At 34.9% G+C, this 15,578-nt stretch overlaps 2 protein-coding genes across 2 annotated transcripts in view; one reads left to right on the top strand and one right to left on the bottom strand.

Moving 5' to 3' along the window:
* Positions 1-15,578, top strand: part of LOC148953374 (xylosyltransferase Oxt-like) — a 287,249-nt gene that overhangs the window by 129,202 nt on the left and 142,469 nt on the right. The window lies entirely within an intron of this gene.
* The window catches only part of LOC148953376 (uncharacterized), a 90,722-nt gene that overhangs the window by 38,675 nt on the left and 36,469 nt on the right, over positions 1-15,578 (bottom strand). The window contains exon 2 of the mRNA XM_089087318.1: positions 5,124-5,256. Within this exon, the coding sequence (XP_088943444.1) occupies positions 5,124-5,256 (133 nt within the window). The remainder of the gene's footprint in view (positions 1-5,123; positions 5,257-15,578) is intronic.

Raw genomic sequence — 15,578 nt, 5'->3', positions numbered from 1 at the left:
AACTGGACACAGCCCATGGAGGCAACTCTACTGGAGACCCTGACCTTTTTTACGGAGCTTTTTCACTCAGGTGTGGAATATAGTGCTATCAATACTCCAAGCAGTGCTTTATCGGCAATTTTACCAAGCTTTCATTTGGGCAGTAACCAAATCTTAAGAAGCTCATGAGAGGGGTCTTTAAGAGAAGGCCTAGCTTCCCCAAGCTTTTTAGTATCTGGGATGTAAAACGTGTGTTCGATCTCTTTATATTACCAGCTTTATATATTGAAAATATTCGGTCAAAGTCACTAAACCCAAAATTAGCTGTTTTATTGATTTTATCTGCTTGTGAAAGAACTTAGTTTTCTGTCCAATTCGTCAATTAGCCCTATGACGGTGGAAGTTAAGGCCTAATGACGATGAAAGTTTTTGATTTTCAAATCAATGTGTTATTAAAAACGACGAAAAACAACATTAAAACAGCATTAAAACAATTAAACAACCACAAATCAACGGTTAAATATACGGCCAAATAAACGGCCTTGTCAAGAGTCTTCCCTGTGTCTGCTGACGCATCTAGCTAGTTATGTTAGAATGACGTCATATCCAAATAGATACAAGGTGTTTTTTCTTACATACCGTAATCCTCTACTGCGTTCAAGTCATCTTTTTCTAGATGAATCAAAGAAGTGTCATTCCTTGCAGGCACAGATCTCAGGATGGTGCTCTTGGCACCAGGTCTGTCTCAAGGTCCATCAAATCAACGGTTAATATATGGCCAAATAAACGGCCTTTTCAAGAGTCTTCCCTGTGTCTGCTGACGCATCTAGCTAGTTATGTTAGAATGACGTCATATCCAAATAGAGACAAGGCGTTTTTTCTTACATACCGTAAGCCTCTCCTGCGTCCAAGTCATCTTTTTCTAGATGAATCAAAGAAGTGTTATTCCTTGCAGGCATAGATCTCAGGATGGTGCTCATGGCACCAGGTCTGTCTCGACGTCCCACCTTAAAGCAAGAGTAGTTGGTGTGGATCAAATTGTAAGATATGTAGGCACCGCAAATTCGAAAACGTTTGTAAGGTTCTACGATAAACCAATTGAAAGTGGACAACAGTTATCAGTTTTTAAGAATTACTCTTTGCATATTGTTCTATTTGAAATATCTTACTATAAATGAATTTTTGTATGAATGGGGCTCTTTTTACGAGTAGGGCTATTATTGATTATTAGTGCTGGTTTAGCTCATGCTGAACTTAAAAATCTCAGTTTAACTTAAAGCGTAGCTAAGGCGCTCCTTCTGGAGTAAAATTGATAAATTAAACGAAAACTTACCAAGTTCGAAGTTTGATTGTAATTCTTTTCCAAAGAAGGAGCACCAGCGTAGCTGAGAGTTCAACTGCCCTCCCTTTTTCGCTTTCCGTTGAACTCTCAGCGCTTCATCATGAGCTTAACCACCGCATACTACAAGGACTTTAAAATACTGTTACTCTTGGTCAATCGATGCGAAGGCAGGAATCTATCTCAGTTGAACTTTCAGCTACGTTGGCGCTCCTTCTTTGGAGTAGAATTACAATCCAACTTCAAACTTGGTAAGTTTTCGTTTAATTTATCAATTAAACAACTCTTGTGTTCCAGGAGTCGCTTTTAAAGAATTGGGACACAATTTAAACTTTAGCGTAAAGAGCAAGATGTTTTGGAGGAGCAACCGCCCTCATATACGTAATAATTTCTGTCAATTTTAAGTTTTAATGTTGTTCCATAATTTCAGTTGAAAAAATTTGTTTTTTGTATTTAATTAAAGTAAAAAAGGCGGGCATGCCTGATCCTGGTCCTGGTTCCTGATCTTGGTCCAAAAAAGCTAAAGGTATTCAATAAATGAAGCATCAACCATTTTAGTTATGCTAATATGATTGGAGAATTTTGCGGGGAAGTTGAACTAAAACACTATTTTCATCCAGGTTGTCGAAATGGCAGATCTGTAATGACTTAAGAACAGCCAAGGGTGTTAAGGTGGAACTTTTAGAGAATGTTGAATTGGATGTGGAATGCAATCAAATGAAATTAATTGCATGCACGTTGCCAAAATGCCGTACCTGCAATGTCTCAAGAACAGTATTAAGGTGGAACTATAAGGAAATATTCAAGACGATGTTTAAGTAAACCAAAAGACAGTATGTCTATCCAGGTTTTCAAAATGGTGCATCTAAAAAATATAAAAAACTGTTAGTGGTGTTAAGTTGAAACTTTCAGGGAATGCCAGGGGGATGTTAAAGTACTTTGAAAAGCACTACCTGCATCGAAGTAGTCATAATGGCGTATATACAATATCTAAAATACAGCTAAGGCTATTAAGTTAAAACTTTAAGGATATTTTTAGGGTTACGTTGAATGAAATCAAAAGACACTGTAATCATCCAGGTTCATAAAATGGCCTGCCTGCAACCAATTCAGGAACGGCTAAGAGTATTAAGTTTGAACTTTCAAAGACATTAAGGGGGATGTTGAACTATATCAAAAGATACTAAGTCCATCTAGATTATCAAAATGGAGTATCTTCAAAATATTGGTAAGGGCTAAAGGTAACAAATTGAAACTTTCAAGGAATATTGAGGGGGATGTTGAACCGAATCAAAAGCCACTATGTACATCCAGCTGGTCAAAATATCGTAAAATAATATCTTCAGAAAGGCTATGGGTATCAATATAAAACTTTAATTTCTATCTAAAAGGCACTTTATGGGGATATCTGCAATATTCCCAGAAGAAAAATGGGTCGTTTAAATATGAAATTTCAGAGTTCTAATGCCTTTTTCATGAGTCAAAAGGTATTGAAGGGCAACCATACCCGCTAGTGTGCCGTTTTCCTATCCCTCCCCCCCGCAATATCAAATAAATCAGATCAAATTTTGGGAGAGTCATTTTGTTTAAAATAGTCAAAAGTCTCAATAAATATGTCTCCAGGGATAACATGATACCCACTACACTTAAGACAGGGTGTACAAGCTGCCCACCGTCGACACGGAGGTTTAACAATGGAAAAGGGAGGCAAGTTTGATTCCATGTATCCCATCAGCATGAGACTTTCAGGGATTATTCTTTGGACCAAGAAAATCAAACATTTCACTGGGAATGGGCGGGGAGTCTTAAAATGAGCATAAATTATTACTTGTTCCTAATTAGGTTTATTACGTTTGAGCTCTTACAGATCGATCGCTAGGGCTAGATTACTAGAGTTTCTCTAAAGTATGGTATGAAAACGGCACGTAACTGAGTAAATCAAAAGAAGCTATGCGAGTCTCATTTTTTGATTATTTGAATTATCTTGAGATGGCTTAAGGAATCAAGTTAAAACGCAGAGGGGATTTTAGAGGGTCAACAAGAATTATAATTTTTGATTAGTCGGGGGGGGCACATCAAATAGCACTATGTATGTACAGATCTTCGAAACGGCATGTCTGCAATATCTTGGGAACGCCTTCGGGAATGGAGCTAAAAATTTCAAGCTCTGTTGGAAATAGACAATGGGGGAGTGGTAGGCAAGGGAAGTCAAAATTTAGCTTTGGGGGGGAGCAAAAAACAAGCTAATCAATTTTTTCTCAAACACACAAAAATTGCGAATATAAATTGTTTTATTGTTATTGTTTTAATGATTTATTAGAGGAGCTTTTGAGTTTTTTCAGTGAATAAATGAAATTCTTGCTTTGGCGATGTGAAAACCCTAATTGAATTGAACAAATATATGTTTTAATTCTATACACAAACTTAGCTAAAATTGAGTCGGAATAATAGAATCGCGATAGACACACTATGGCACTCGTTAGGTTTAAATGACAATTCAAACTATTTCTTTAACTAATTTATGTAGTTACCAGCTAGTGTGAAACAGAAGGATAATTGAAATGCACGTATGTGACTAGGTATGTCGAATACAGATTTGTTTTCTTTTTTGAAAAATACTGTTATTTATTTGACTCATTGCAGGAGTTTTTAGTTTTTCATGTAGCAAATTAATTCCTTGCCTTGGTGATGTGGATACACTACGTGAAATGAGTTAAATAGGCATTTTTAATATATTTTTTTCAGAGAAGTCAAGATTAGTTCCTCATTCTCGAATTGGCTGAAAAAAGTACAGCAGCTACCGCAGTTTTCATAAAATTAAAGGACCAAGTCAATTTAACTTTTTCTTTTTTTTGTCAACATATTGGCGAAAATCAGATATTACTTTTGTCAATCCCTTCTGGAGCCACAATATAATAGGAATAATAATTATAAGTTTAATAATAAGTTAATCATAAGTTTAACAACACCATATAACACAGTATTCGAAAATTACTTTGCAAGATAAATAAAATAGATAATAATCTTCTCCCCTCTCCACAAAAAAAAGAAATAGTTCAATCATTTCACCACTTCATTAAATTATTACAAACCTGGGTGACTGTCCTTAATATGGTCCTCTGCAGCATCCCCCGGGACTAAAGAATATCACCCTGGAAAATAAAACTTCTTAAACAAGAAAGTTTCTGGCACCCATCAAGTATGTGGGCCACATTTTCAATCCCTAAATTTCATCCGGGGTAAGATTGATCCTACTCTAAGGTCAACCTTTATCTTTCATAAGCCGTTTTCCCATTTTTAGATACAGACAATTCGTTCGAACTTGGAACCAAGCCCAGTGTTAAAGATTAAAAAGGATCGAGGTCAAAAAGACTTCAAAAGTATAACTAACCCAAACCTTTGGCACAACTCAACTCCAAGTGCTTTGGCGAAGCTTTACTACGGGTTTTCCTATACTGCAGCCCTGGTCATATGCAAGTATTACCTTCCGGTTTAATTCATAACATCTTCTAATCAGCTTCCTATCTCTTAGTGACTTAGTCTGTATCATATCCTCAAAATATTGAGAAAAAGGGACGGTTAAACGGACTGCGTTTCCAAGCAAATTTCGTTTGTTTAATTACTATACCAATTTCCGTTAACAAGTGCAAGATATTGAGACTTGACAAAAGTAATTATTAATGTAAAAATGAACTTTCCTTTATTAAAAAAAAGACCCTCCTGATCACAAATCATAAGCATAACCTAAAGAAAAAGAAGAGCTATAAATCGTAACCATAACCTAAAGAAGAAGAAAAGACGTTACCCTCAATTACTCCTACCGTAGCTGGCCGAATTATGCTATAATAAGCTTCTTCTGGTGAGTATCGGTCACATTTTTCTGGCTGATGTGCCTGACATCTTACAAGAAACGAAGTGAATAGAAGGGAAATCACAGCCTGCAAAAAAAATTGTTTACATAGCATAGATCTACCACTTGAATAGACGCCAGCTAATATAAAAAAAGACATTATAATAGGTGAGGAGGCACCTGAAAAGAATGATGGTAATCAACCAACTATTATATTTTACAAATTTTGCTGCTTCAAACAGATTTGAAAATCTTTTCTGATTCCATTCTACTCTGAAATAATCTGAAAATCGTTAAAATACTCATGAATTAAGGTAATTTTAAAGTACCCTTAAAATGTGACTCTGGGTCAAATTTTAAAGTACCCTTAAAAGTCTAACCTTATTAATGTAAGCTGTTGAAATGTTGCTTTGTCACTTATTTGAAAATCAACATGCTCATAGTTTGTTTTTATTTAGTTCAACATCTGCCTAAACATTCTTGAGAGCTTCACCTAAATACTGCAACTAAATAGTTCGCTTCACCTAAGCAACTAAATAGTTGCTTGCGTTGCAGCAATAGTTGTAGGATAGTAGCAATAGTAGCACGTAGTAGCACGTAATAGTAGCACTTGTGAGGACGTAAGCTGGATTATACTTTGTATTTAATTTGATTGCACAGTTTGCGATACTATAACTTACCGACGGCTTGATCGAATACGGACTATGATCTTTGATTATCATTTAGATTGCGGGAAGTAAGCTTTTGTGCCCTGTAAAATAGATTTAGTGCATATATGTCCAGTTTTGAATTTTCTACAGAGACAAATTATTAATAAGGCAGATATGGTCACGTCTAACTATGGTCACCAGCTATGGTCACGTCTAGGTCTAGGTTTTCAATTTGCCATGTTGTTACGTTAGTTTGGGAGAGTTTGCCAGAGGATTTGAGGAATGTTGGGGGTTTGCAGGATTTTCGTAAGTCGCTAAAGAACCATTGTTTTGATGTGTATATTTTGAATGGATTATTCCACGCCACTTAAGTTTTGTTTTTCAGGAGGGCTTAGTTGCAGCTGAATATGATTATAATTATTATAATTTTGTTGGGTGTTGTTTGGAGGCTCGTTGGTTTTCAGGTCCGGTAAGTTGAGCTCTAATTATGTTTTTTTTTTTTTTTTTTTTTTTTTTTTTTTTTTTCTTGGTTTTTTGATTCATTAGGAGGGTTTTCTCCCGCACAAGCATTGCTTTAGGGAATCGATGATCAATATATATTTTTTTTTTAAATAAACCCATTGTTACTTACTTATGGACGCTGTTGTTAAACTACCAGCGAAATTTTTCGGAAAAGATGCATTTAAAGAGATTATTGAAATCTGTCGTGATATTTTTAAAATAGATATTCTTGAGAGTCGCCGAGGCTCACATCCGACTGCGGCTCTTATAGCCGACTTTTACGAATTGCTATCGGACCGAATCTCGAAAGATGATCCTGTTCCACGATTTGTGATTATGGACCTGTCAGATGTTCCGGTTTTCCCAAGCGAACCAAATACTATTGTGGCATCAAGATTAAATGACTGTGTTCGAATGTTAAATTTCCTTGTTGAAAAACAAGAGTCTGTTAGCACAGATATGGATGAACAAAACCGTTTGTGGCCGTTCCTTCCTAAGCCAGAAAATGCTATATTTCCTGTTATTTTTTGTATTTTACCTGCTAGTATGCTGTCTTCCAACCCCGCTAAGCAATCCGAGTTTATTTCAAATTTAGGATGCTTAGACAAAGCCGAACATGTTGACCAACGGAGAGATAGCCTACTGGTGTTTATGAAAGATAGTGATTCTGCCTCGTCGGTGGTAAGTGCACTACCACCCGGTTCACGCATCAGTGCTAAGGCCGTAAAGGAGGAACATCTAGGAATTACATATTGAAAAGGGCTTTGATGAATCAACTATAACAGGTCTAGTTAACAATGTTGTGCAAGCAAAGCGCTTTGGAGGTAGTTCAGTCGTGCAGTTGTCCTTTAAGTCTCAACTAAATCTCGATATCGCTCTAAAGCATAGCATCAAAATTGATTATTCACTTTTCAGGGTGTCAACTCTCCTGAACCGACCCAAGCAGTGCTATAAATGCCAAGGCTTTGATCATTTTGCTCGTGAATGTGTGAACGAACTTAAATGTGGTAAATGTTCCGGGTCTCATGTTAACAGCCATGATAATGCATGACCACCCTCAACTGTGAAATGCGCAAATTGTAGCAGAAATCACAGAAGCAACAGCTTCTCCTGTGCCGTGTTGAAAAGCCATATATCTGTCGGGGCTTCGTGCACTCAAGCTTGAGGTTGATACCCCCCCCCCACGGGTATGGATCTTTGCACTGAACCTGACAGTGTAAACCTATATTTTCAGAACATAAATGGAGCAAAATATAAGTTAATAGTTTTAGCCGAAATATTCAAGTCATTCGAAATAGTGTGTATAGTAGAGCACCAGTTAAGTGGCGTTAATAGTAACCAGTTGGAAGTTTCTTGTGAATACCAGTTCTTCATCCGTCCTGCGAAAATCACAGGAGGTCGTCCCTCTGGCGGCAATATGATTGGAGTAAATATGAGCTTTAAGTGCATTTTACTTGAAACAAATGATACTTTTGTTGCAGTTGATCTAGGTCATACCGTTATTCTTGCAGTTTATGTGCCTACTCATTACAGAAACGAAAAATCTAACGAACGTTTTGCTAAAGCATGTGCAAGTGTCTCATTTCTGGACTTTATAATTTGGACTTTATAATCTCAGATCTTGAATCGTTAAAAAAGTCTCTTGTTAAAGTATCGGATGAAATATTGATTAGTGATCATTCTTACCTCTAAGTGTCTGTTGTTTTAAATGTTTTTTTGTCATGTGCATTGTAGTCCAAAATGGTTTCAAAAACAGATATGGGATAGGATAGACATAAACTTGTATCAATGCATATTAGATGATATTCTCAGTAGAATTAGTATTCCTGCTCACCTCCTATCACAGTCTCAAAAATTTAATTCGTTGGAATTAGATATGTAATATGCTGAAATAGTTCATGCTATGAAAGTTGCGGCTTCCGTTGCGTTGGGATCAATGTGACCGACCGAGAAATGGCCCCCTTTTCCAGATAGCTAATCAACAAAAAAGAAATATGTAAAGTTAGTGGCAACATGGAAGAAACAACAAGTAAAAGATATATCAACCAAAATTAGGAATAACTCAAAGTTACTTTATAATGAGGTTAATAAATTAACACAATCATCAGCTGATTTATCAGCCCAAATCCCGCTGGAACAATGGTATGGACATTTTACTTCAGTATTTTCGTCCAACCCACCATCAACTGAATTGAGTTATCGTGAATTGTTGTATAAGCATTTTTCTCAGTTGAACCCATATAAAAACCTAGTTTGTTTTTCTCTATCTTCGGTTTTGATTAAAATTAGATCACTAAAATGTGGGAAGGCCTCAGGTCCAGGTGTTTTGTTATCAGAGTACCTTTTTTATGGGACTAAAAAACTACTAGAACATCTTACTTTCTTGTATCAAGTAATAGTAATCCAGCATTATGTCCCTTCTTTGATGGGAGAAGGTAATGTAGTTTGTATAAACAAGAAGGGCAAGGATCCTTCATATTGTTCGTCGTATAAGTAGAAGGCTATCTTATACTCCTATGAGAACACCGTGCTGCCACCTACAACTTTTTTTACATAATTTATGTCTGTTTGTTGTCAGTGAGAATTTGAAAAACAGGAATTTTGTCACATTTATGGATGTTTTCATGGATGGTTATGTGTATTGCTCGATTTATTTGATGTTTTTCATGGATGTTTTATGGTTTTTGTCAGTGAGAATTAAAAAACAGGAATTTTGTCACATTTATGGATGTTTTCATGGATGGTTATGTGTGTTGGTCGATTTATTTGATGTTTTTCATGGATGTTTTAAGGTTTTGTCAGTGAGAATTTGAAAACACAGGAATTTTGTCACATTAATGGATGTTTTTATGGTTTGTTTCAGTGAGAATTTGAAAAAACAGGAATTTTGTCACATTTATAGATGTTTTTATGGTTTTTGTCAGTGAGAATTTGAAAAAACAGGAACTTTCTCACATTTATTTCTGTTTCTTATGGATTTTGTCAGTGAGAATAGAAAAACAGGAACTTTCTCACTTTCATGGATTATTGAGTCATTAATCAAATTGTTTCCGGGCAAGGTTAATTAATGTCTGACAGATGACGTCAAGTTAATTAATGTCTTTGATTTATTTTCAAAGAGAATGTTTCCGGGGCAAAGTTTCGATCACACATGACAGATGATGTCATGATTGATTGATTGACATGGAAGGGGAATTAATGTGTTGTTTCTAAAGAGAATTGATTCACGAAAGGGGAATTAATTTGTTGTTTCTAAAGAGAACTATCTCCGAGCGAATGTTTAGATCTTAGCGATGAATTGTTTTAGCGCGGGAATCAGGTTTCCAAATAATTTGAAATGCGTCAGCGCAGAGATGCCAAAACAAAAGGAACACGCTGAAATTACGTTTAGGGATTATTTGGGCGAAACCGTTTAGGCCATTATAGGGAATTATTTCGGCGAAACAGTTAGACATTTCAAAAGATAATTTAAAAGATGATTTATAACAGAATTTGAGGGCAAAACTCTGTGATCGTTATAATACAGAAGCTATATTTTACTAGTGCCGTGAGGTCCCCTACCCTAATCCCACAGGGTTCCGATCCCCCGACCCCAACCCCAAAGGGTTCCGATCCCCCTAACCCAACCCCAAAGGGTTCCGATCCCCCTACCCCAACCCCAAAGGGTTCCAATCCCCCTACCTCAACTCCGAAGGAAGCCCCCGGTCCTCAAGGGTCCCCCAAGCCCCCAAAGGGCCCACAGACCCCCAAAGGCTCTCCCCGGGCCCCCAAAGGCCCTCCCCCGGTCTCCAAAGGTCCACCGAGCTCCCAAAGGACCAATCGGTGCTCAAGGCCCCCCCCAGACCCCAAAAGGCCCTCCCCGGTCCCCAAAGGTCCACCGGGCTCCCAAAGGACCATTCGGCCCTCAAGGTTCCCCGGACCCCCAAAGGCCCTCCCCCGATCCTTAAAGGCCCCCAGGCTCCCAAAGGGCCCCCGAACCCCCAAAGGCCCTCACCACGTCCCCAAAGGTCCACCGGGCTCCCAAAGGACCATTGGGCCCTCAAGGGCCCCTCAGACCCCCAAAGGCCCTCCCCCGGTCCCTAGAGGTTCCCCGGGCTCCCAAAGGACCACCCCGCCCTCAAGGGCCCCCGGATCCCCAAACGCCCTCCCCGGGCCCCCCAAAGAGTCCCCTCTCCATTTTTCAATACTTTTTTATGGCTTTATTATATCGTTTCAGAGCAAGTTACTTTCTTATTGTCCCTCCTAAGCCCATTTTCCAACTTGAAGTACTTATCTTTTTCACCACGACTATACTTTACAGCTTTTTGGTTACCTCAACACCAAGAGATATTTTTCAAAAGTCATTTCAGAGCAAGTTACTTTCTTAATGTCACTCCTAAACCCATTTTCCAACTTGAAGTACTTATCCTTTTCACCCACAACTATACTTTACAGGTTTTTGGAGACCTCAACACAAAGAAATGCTTTTCAAAGACCCATTAAGAGCAAGTTACGTTCTTAATGACACTTCTAAACCCATTTTCCAACTTGAAGTACTTATCTTTTTCACCCATAACTATACTATACAGCTTTTTGGATACCTCAACACCAAGAAATACTTTTCAAAGACCATTTCAGAGCAATTTACTTTCTTAATGTCAATCCTAAATCCATTTTCCAACTTTAAGCACTTATCTTTTTCACCACGACTATACTTTACAGCTTTTTGGATACCTCAACACCAAGAAATACTTTTCAAAGACCATTTCAGAGCAAGTTACTTTCTTAATGTCCATCCTAAACCCATTTTCCAACTTGAAGTACTTATCTTTTTCACCCACAACTTTACTTTACAGCTTTTTGAATACTTCAACACCAAGAAATACTTTTCAAAAGTCATTTCAGAACAAGTTGCTTTCCTAATGTCCCTTCTAAACCCATTTTCCAACTTGAAGTACTTATCTTTTTCACCCGAAACTATACTTTACAGATTTTTGGTTACCTCAACACCAAGAAATATTTTTCAAAAGTCATTTCAGAGCAAGTTACTTTCTTAATGTCCCTCCTAAACCCATTTTGCAACTTGAAGTACTTATCTTTTTCACTCACAACAATACTTTACAGCTTTTTGGTTGCTTCAACACCAAGAAATACTTTTCAAATACCATTTCAGAGCACGTTACTTTCTTAATGACCATCCTAAACCCATTTTAGCTTGAAGTACATATCTTTTTCACCCTCAACTATACTCTACAGCTTTTTGGATACCTCAACACCAAGAAATACTTTTCAAAGACCATTTCAGAGCAAGTTACTTTCTTAATGTCACTCCTAAATCCATTTTCCAACTTGAAGTACTTATCTTTTTCACCCACAACTATACTTTACAGCATTTTGGATACCTCAACACCAAGAAATATTTTTCAAAGACCATTTCAGAGCAAGTTACTTTCTTAATGTCCCTCCTAAACCCATTTTCCAACTTGAAGTACTTACCTTTTTCACCACAACTAGACCATACAGCTTTTTGGATACCTCAACACCAAGAAATACTTTTCAAAGACCATTTCAGAGCAAGTTACTTTCTTAATTTCACTCCTAAATCCAATTTTTGACTGGAAGTACTTATTTTTTTAACACTCAAGTGTACGTTACAGCATTTTGTTTACCTCAACACGAAGAAATACTTTTAAAAGACCATTTCAGAGCAAGATACTTTCTTAATGTCCATTCTAAACCCATTTTACAACTTGAAGTATTTACCTTTTTCACCCACTTTCGCAATGAAAAAGAAATTAGTTTTTAATCAATTCTATTTTTCCAAATAATATAAAAATTTTCCACTTCGGTTCAGATTTTTCTCAAAGGGATGAAAAAATTTAAAATAATGTTTCAAATTTTTCTCAACGAAGTGAAGAAAAGTTTATGATCTCTTCTGAATTTTACCAAAGAACACGCTCCAATTCTAATTTCTCCAGAGAAAACAAAAATCTTCCACTTCAGTTCTTTATTTCACAAAGACATAAAGAAATTTAAAGTTCAATTCTAATTTTTCGGTGGAAGATAGAAAAAGTAATACCATACTTGTGAATATTTTCATGGAAGATGAAAAGTTCTTGTTCAATTTAAAATTTTCTCAACGAAGTGAAGAAAAGTTCAAGTTCTCTTCTGAACTTTACCAAAGAACACACTTCAATGCTAATTTCTCCAGAGAAAACAAAAATCTTCCACTTAAGTTCTTTATTTCACAAGGACATAAAGAAATTTAAAGTTCAATTCTAAATTTTTCGATGGAAGATGGAAAAAGTAATACCATACTTGTAAATATTTTCACGGAAGATAAAAAGTTCTAGTTCAATTAAAATTTTCTCAATGAAGTGAAGAAAAGTTCAAGTTCTCTACTGAATTTTACCAAAGAACACAATACAATTCTAATTTTTCCAGAGAAAATAAAAATCTTCCACTTAAGTTTTTTATTTCACAAGGACATAAAGAAATTTAAAGTTCAATTTTAAATTTTTCGGTGGAAGATAGAAAAAGTAATACTATACTTGTGAATATTTTCCCGGAAGATAAAAAGTTCTAGTTCAATTTACAATTTCCTCAACGAAGTGAAGAAAGGTTCAAGTTCTCATCTGAATTTTACCAAACAATACAATTCAATTCTAATTTTACCAGAGAAAATAAAAATCTTCCACTTAAGTTCTTTATTTCACAATGACGTAAAGAAATTTAAAGTTCATTTCTAAATTTTTCGGTGGAAGATAGAAAAAGTAATACCATTCTTGTGAATAAAAAGTTCTAGTTCAATTTAAAATTTTCTCAACGAAGTGAAGAAAAGTTCAAGTTCTCTTCTGAACTTTACCAAAGAACACACTTCAATTCTAATTTCTCCAGAGAAAACAAAAATCTTCCACTTCAGTTCTTTATTTCACAAAGACATAAAGAAATTTAAAGTTCAATTCTAATTTTTAGGTGGAAGATAGAAAAAGTAATACCATACTTGTGAATATTTTCACGGAAGATGAAAAGTTATTGTTCAATTTAAATTTTTCTCTACGAAGTGAAGAAAAGTTCAAGTTCTCTTCTGAAGTTTACCAAAGAACATACTTCAATGCTAATTTCTCCAGAGAAAACAAAAATTTTCCACTTAAGTTCTTTATTTCACAAGGACATAAAGAAATTTAAAGTTCAATTCTAAATTTTTCGATGGAAGATGGAAAAAGTAATACCATACTTGTGAATATTTTCATGGAAGACATAAAGCTCTAGTTCAATTAAAATTTTCTCCATGAAGTGAAGAAAAAATCAAGTTCTCTTCTGAATTTTACAAAAGAACACTATACACTTCTAATTTGTCCAGAGAAAATAAAAATTTTTGACTTAAGTTCTTTATTTCACAATGACATTAAGAAATTTAAAGCACATTTTTAAATTTTTCAGAGGAAGATAGAAAAAGCAATGCCCTACTTGTGAATATTTTCCCGGATAGTAAAAAGTTCTAGTTCAATTTACAATTTCCAACGAAGTAAAGAAAAGTTCAAGTTCTCTTCTGAATTTTACTAAAGAACACAATTCAATTCTAAATTCACAAGAGAACATACAAATCTTCCACTTTAGTTCTTTGTTTCACAGTGACATAAAGACATTTACAGTTAATTTCTAAATTTTGTGGTGGAAGATAGAAAAAGTAATACCATTCTTGTGAATATTTTCATGGAAGATGAAAAGTTCTAGATCAATTTAAAATTTTCTCAACGAAGTGAAGAAAAGTTCAAGTTCTCCTCTGAACTTTACCAAAGAACACAATTCAATTCTAATTTCTCCAGAGAAAATAAAAATCTTCCACTTCAGTTCTTTATTTCACAAAGACATAAAGAAATTTAAAGTTCAATTCTAATTTTTGGTGGAAGATAGAAAAAGTAATACCATACTTGTGAATATTTTCCCGGAAGATAAAAAGTTCTTGTTCAATTTACAATTTACTCAACGAAGTGAAGAAAATTTCAAGTTCTCTACTGAATTTTACTAAAGTACACAATTCAATTCTAATTTCTCCAGAGAAAACGAAAATCTACCACTTCAGTTCTCTATTTCACGATGACATAAATAAATTTAAAGTTCTATTCTAAATTTTTCGGTGGAAGATATAAAAAGTAATACCTTACCTTTGAATATTTTCCCGAAAGATAAAAAGCTATAATTCAATTTAAAATTTCCTCAACGAAGTGAACAAAAGTTCAAGTTCTCATCTGAATTTTACTAAAGAACACAATTCAATTATAATTTCACCAGAGAAGATAAAAATCTTCCACTTCAGCTCTTTATTTCACAAGGACATAAAGAAATTTAAAGTTCAATTCTAAATTTTTCCGCGGAAGATAGAAAAAGTAATACCATACTTGTGAATATTTTCACGGAAGATAAAAAGTTCTAGTTCAATTAAAATTTTCTCAACATAGTGAAGAAAAGTTCAAGTTCTCTTCTAAACTTTATCAAAGAACACACTTCAATTCTAATTTCTCCAGAGAAAATAAAAATATTCCACTTCAGTTTTAAGTTCCCCAAAGAAATAAAGAAATTTAAAGTTCTATTCTAAATTTTTAGATTAAAGATAGAAAAAGTAATACTATGATTGTGTTTATTTTCCATGAAGATCAAAAGTTTCACTTTATTTATAATTTTTCTTAAATTTGGTTCTGATTTTTCTCAAATAGATGAAAAATTTAAAGTTCTGTTCCAAATTTTTCATAGAAGATATAAAAAGTTATACATTGATTGTGAATATTCAACATGAAGATAAGGAACTCCACTTTAACTCAGAGTTTTCTCGAAGAAGTGCAAAATGTTCAAGTTCTCTTCTGAATTTTCTTGAACATGAGAAAAAAGTTAGCTCAATTCTGAATTATACCAATGAAAATGAAAAAGACTTCCACTTCGGTTCATAATTTCTCAATGACTTAACAATTTAAATTTTGGGTCTAAATTTTTCTTTAGAAGATAGGAAAATTTATACTATGATTGTGATTATGTTCTAGTGAAGATAAAAAGTTTCACTTTAATTCTAATCTTCTTAAATTCATTTCTGATTTTTTGCAGAGAGATGAAAAATTTAAATTTCTGTTCCAAATTTTTCATAGAAGATAGAAAAAGTTATACATTTATTTTGAATATTCGATATGAAGATAAGGTGCATCACTTTAATTCTGAGTTTTCTCGAAGAAGTGCAAAATGTTCAAGTTCTCTTCTGAATTTTGTTAAAGAAGTGAAAAAAGTTCGC

The sequence above is a fragment of the Artemia sp. Qi Xiang Cuo genome, chromosome 4 (assembly GCF_049724085.1).
Source record: "Artemia sp. Qi Xiang Cuo chromosome 4, ASM4972408v1, whole genome shotgun sequence".
NCBI lineage: Eukaryota > Metazoa > Arthropoda > Branchiopoda > Anostraca > Artemiidae > Artemia > Artemia sp. Qi Xiang Cuo.
This window is presented reverse-complemented; position numbering and strand designations above follow the sequence as displayed.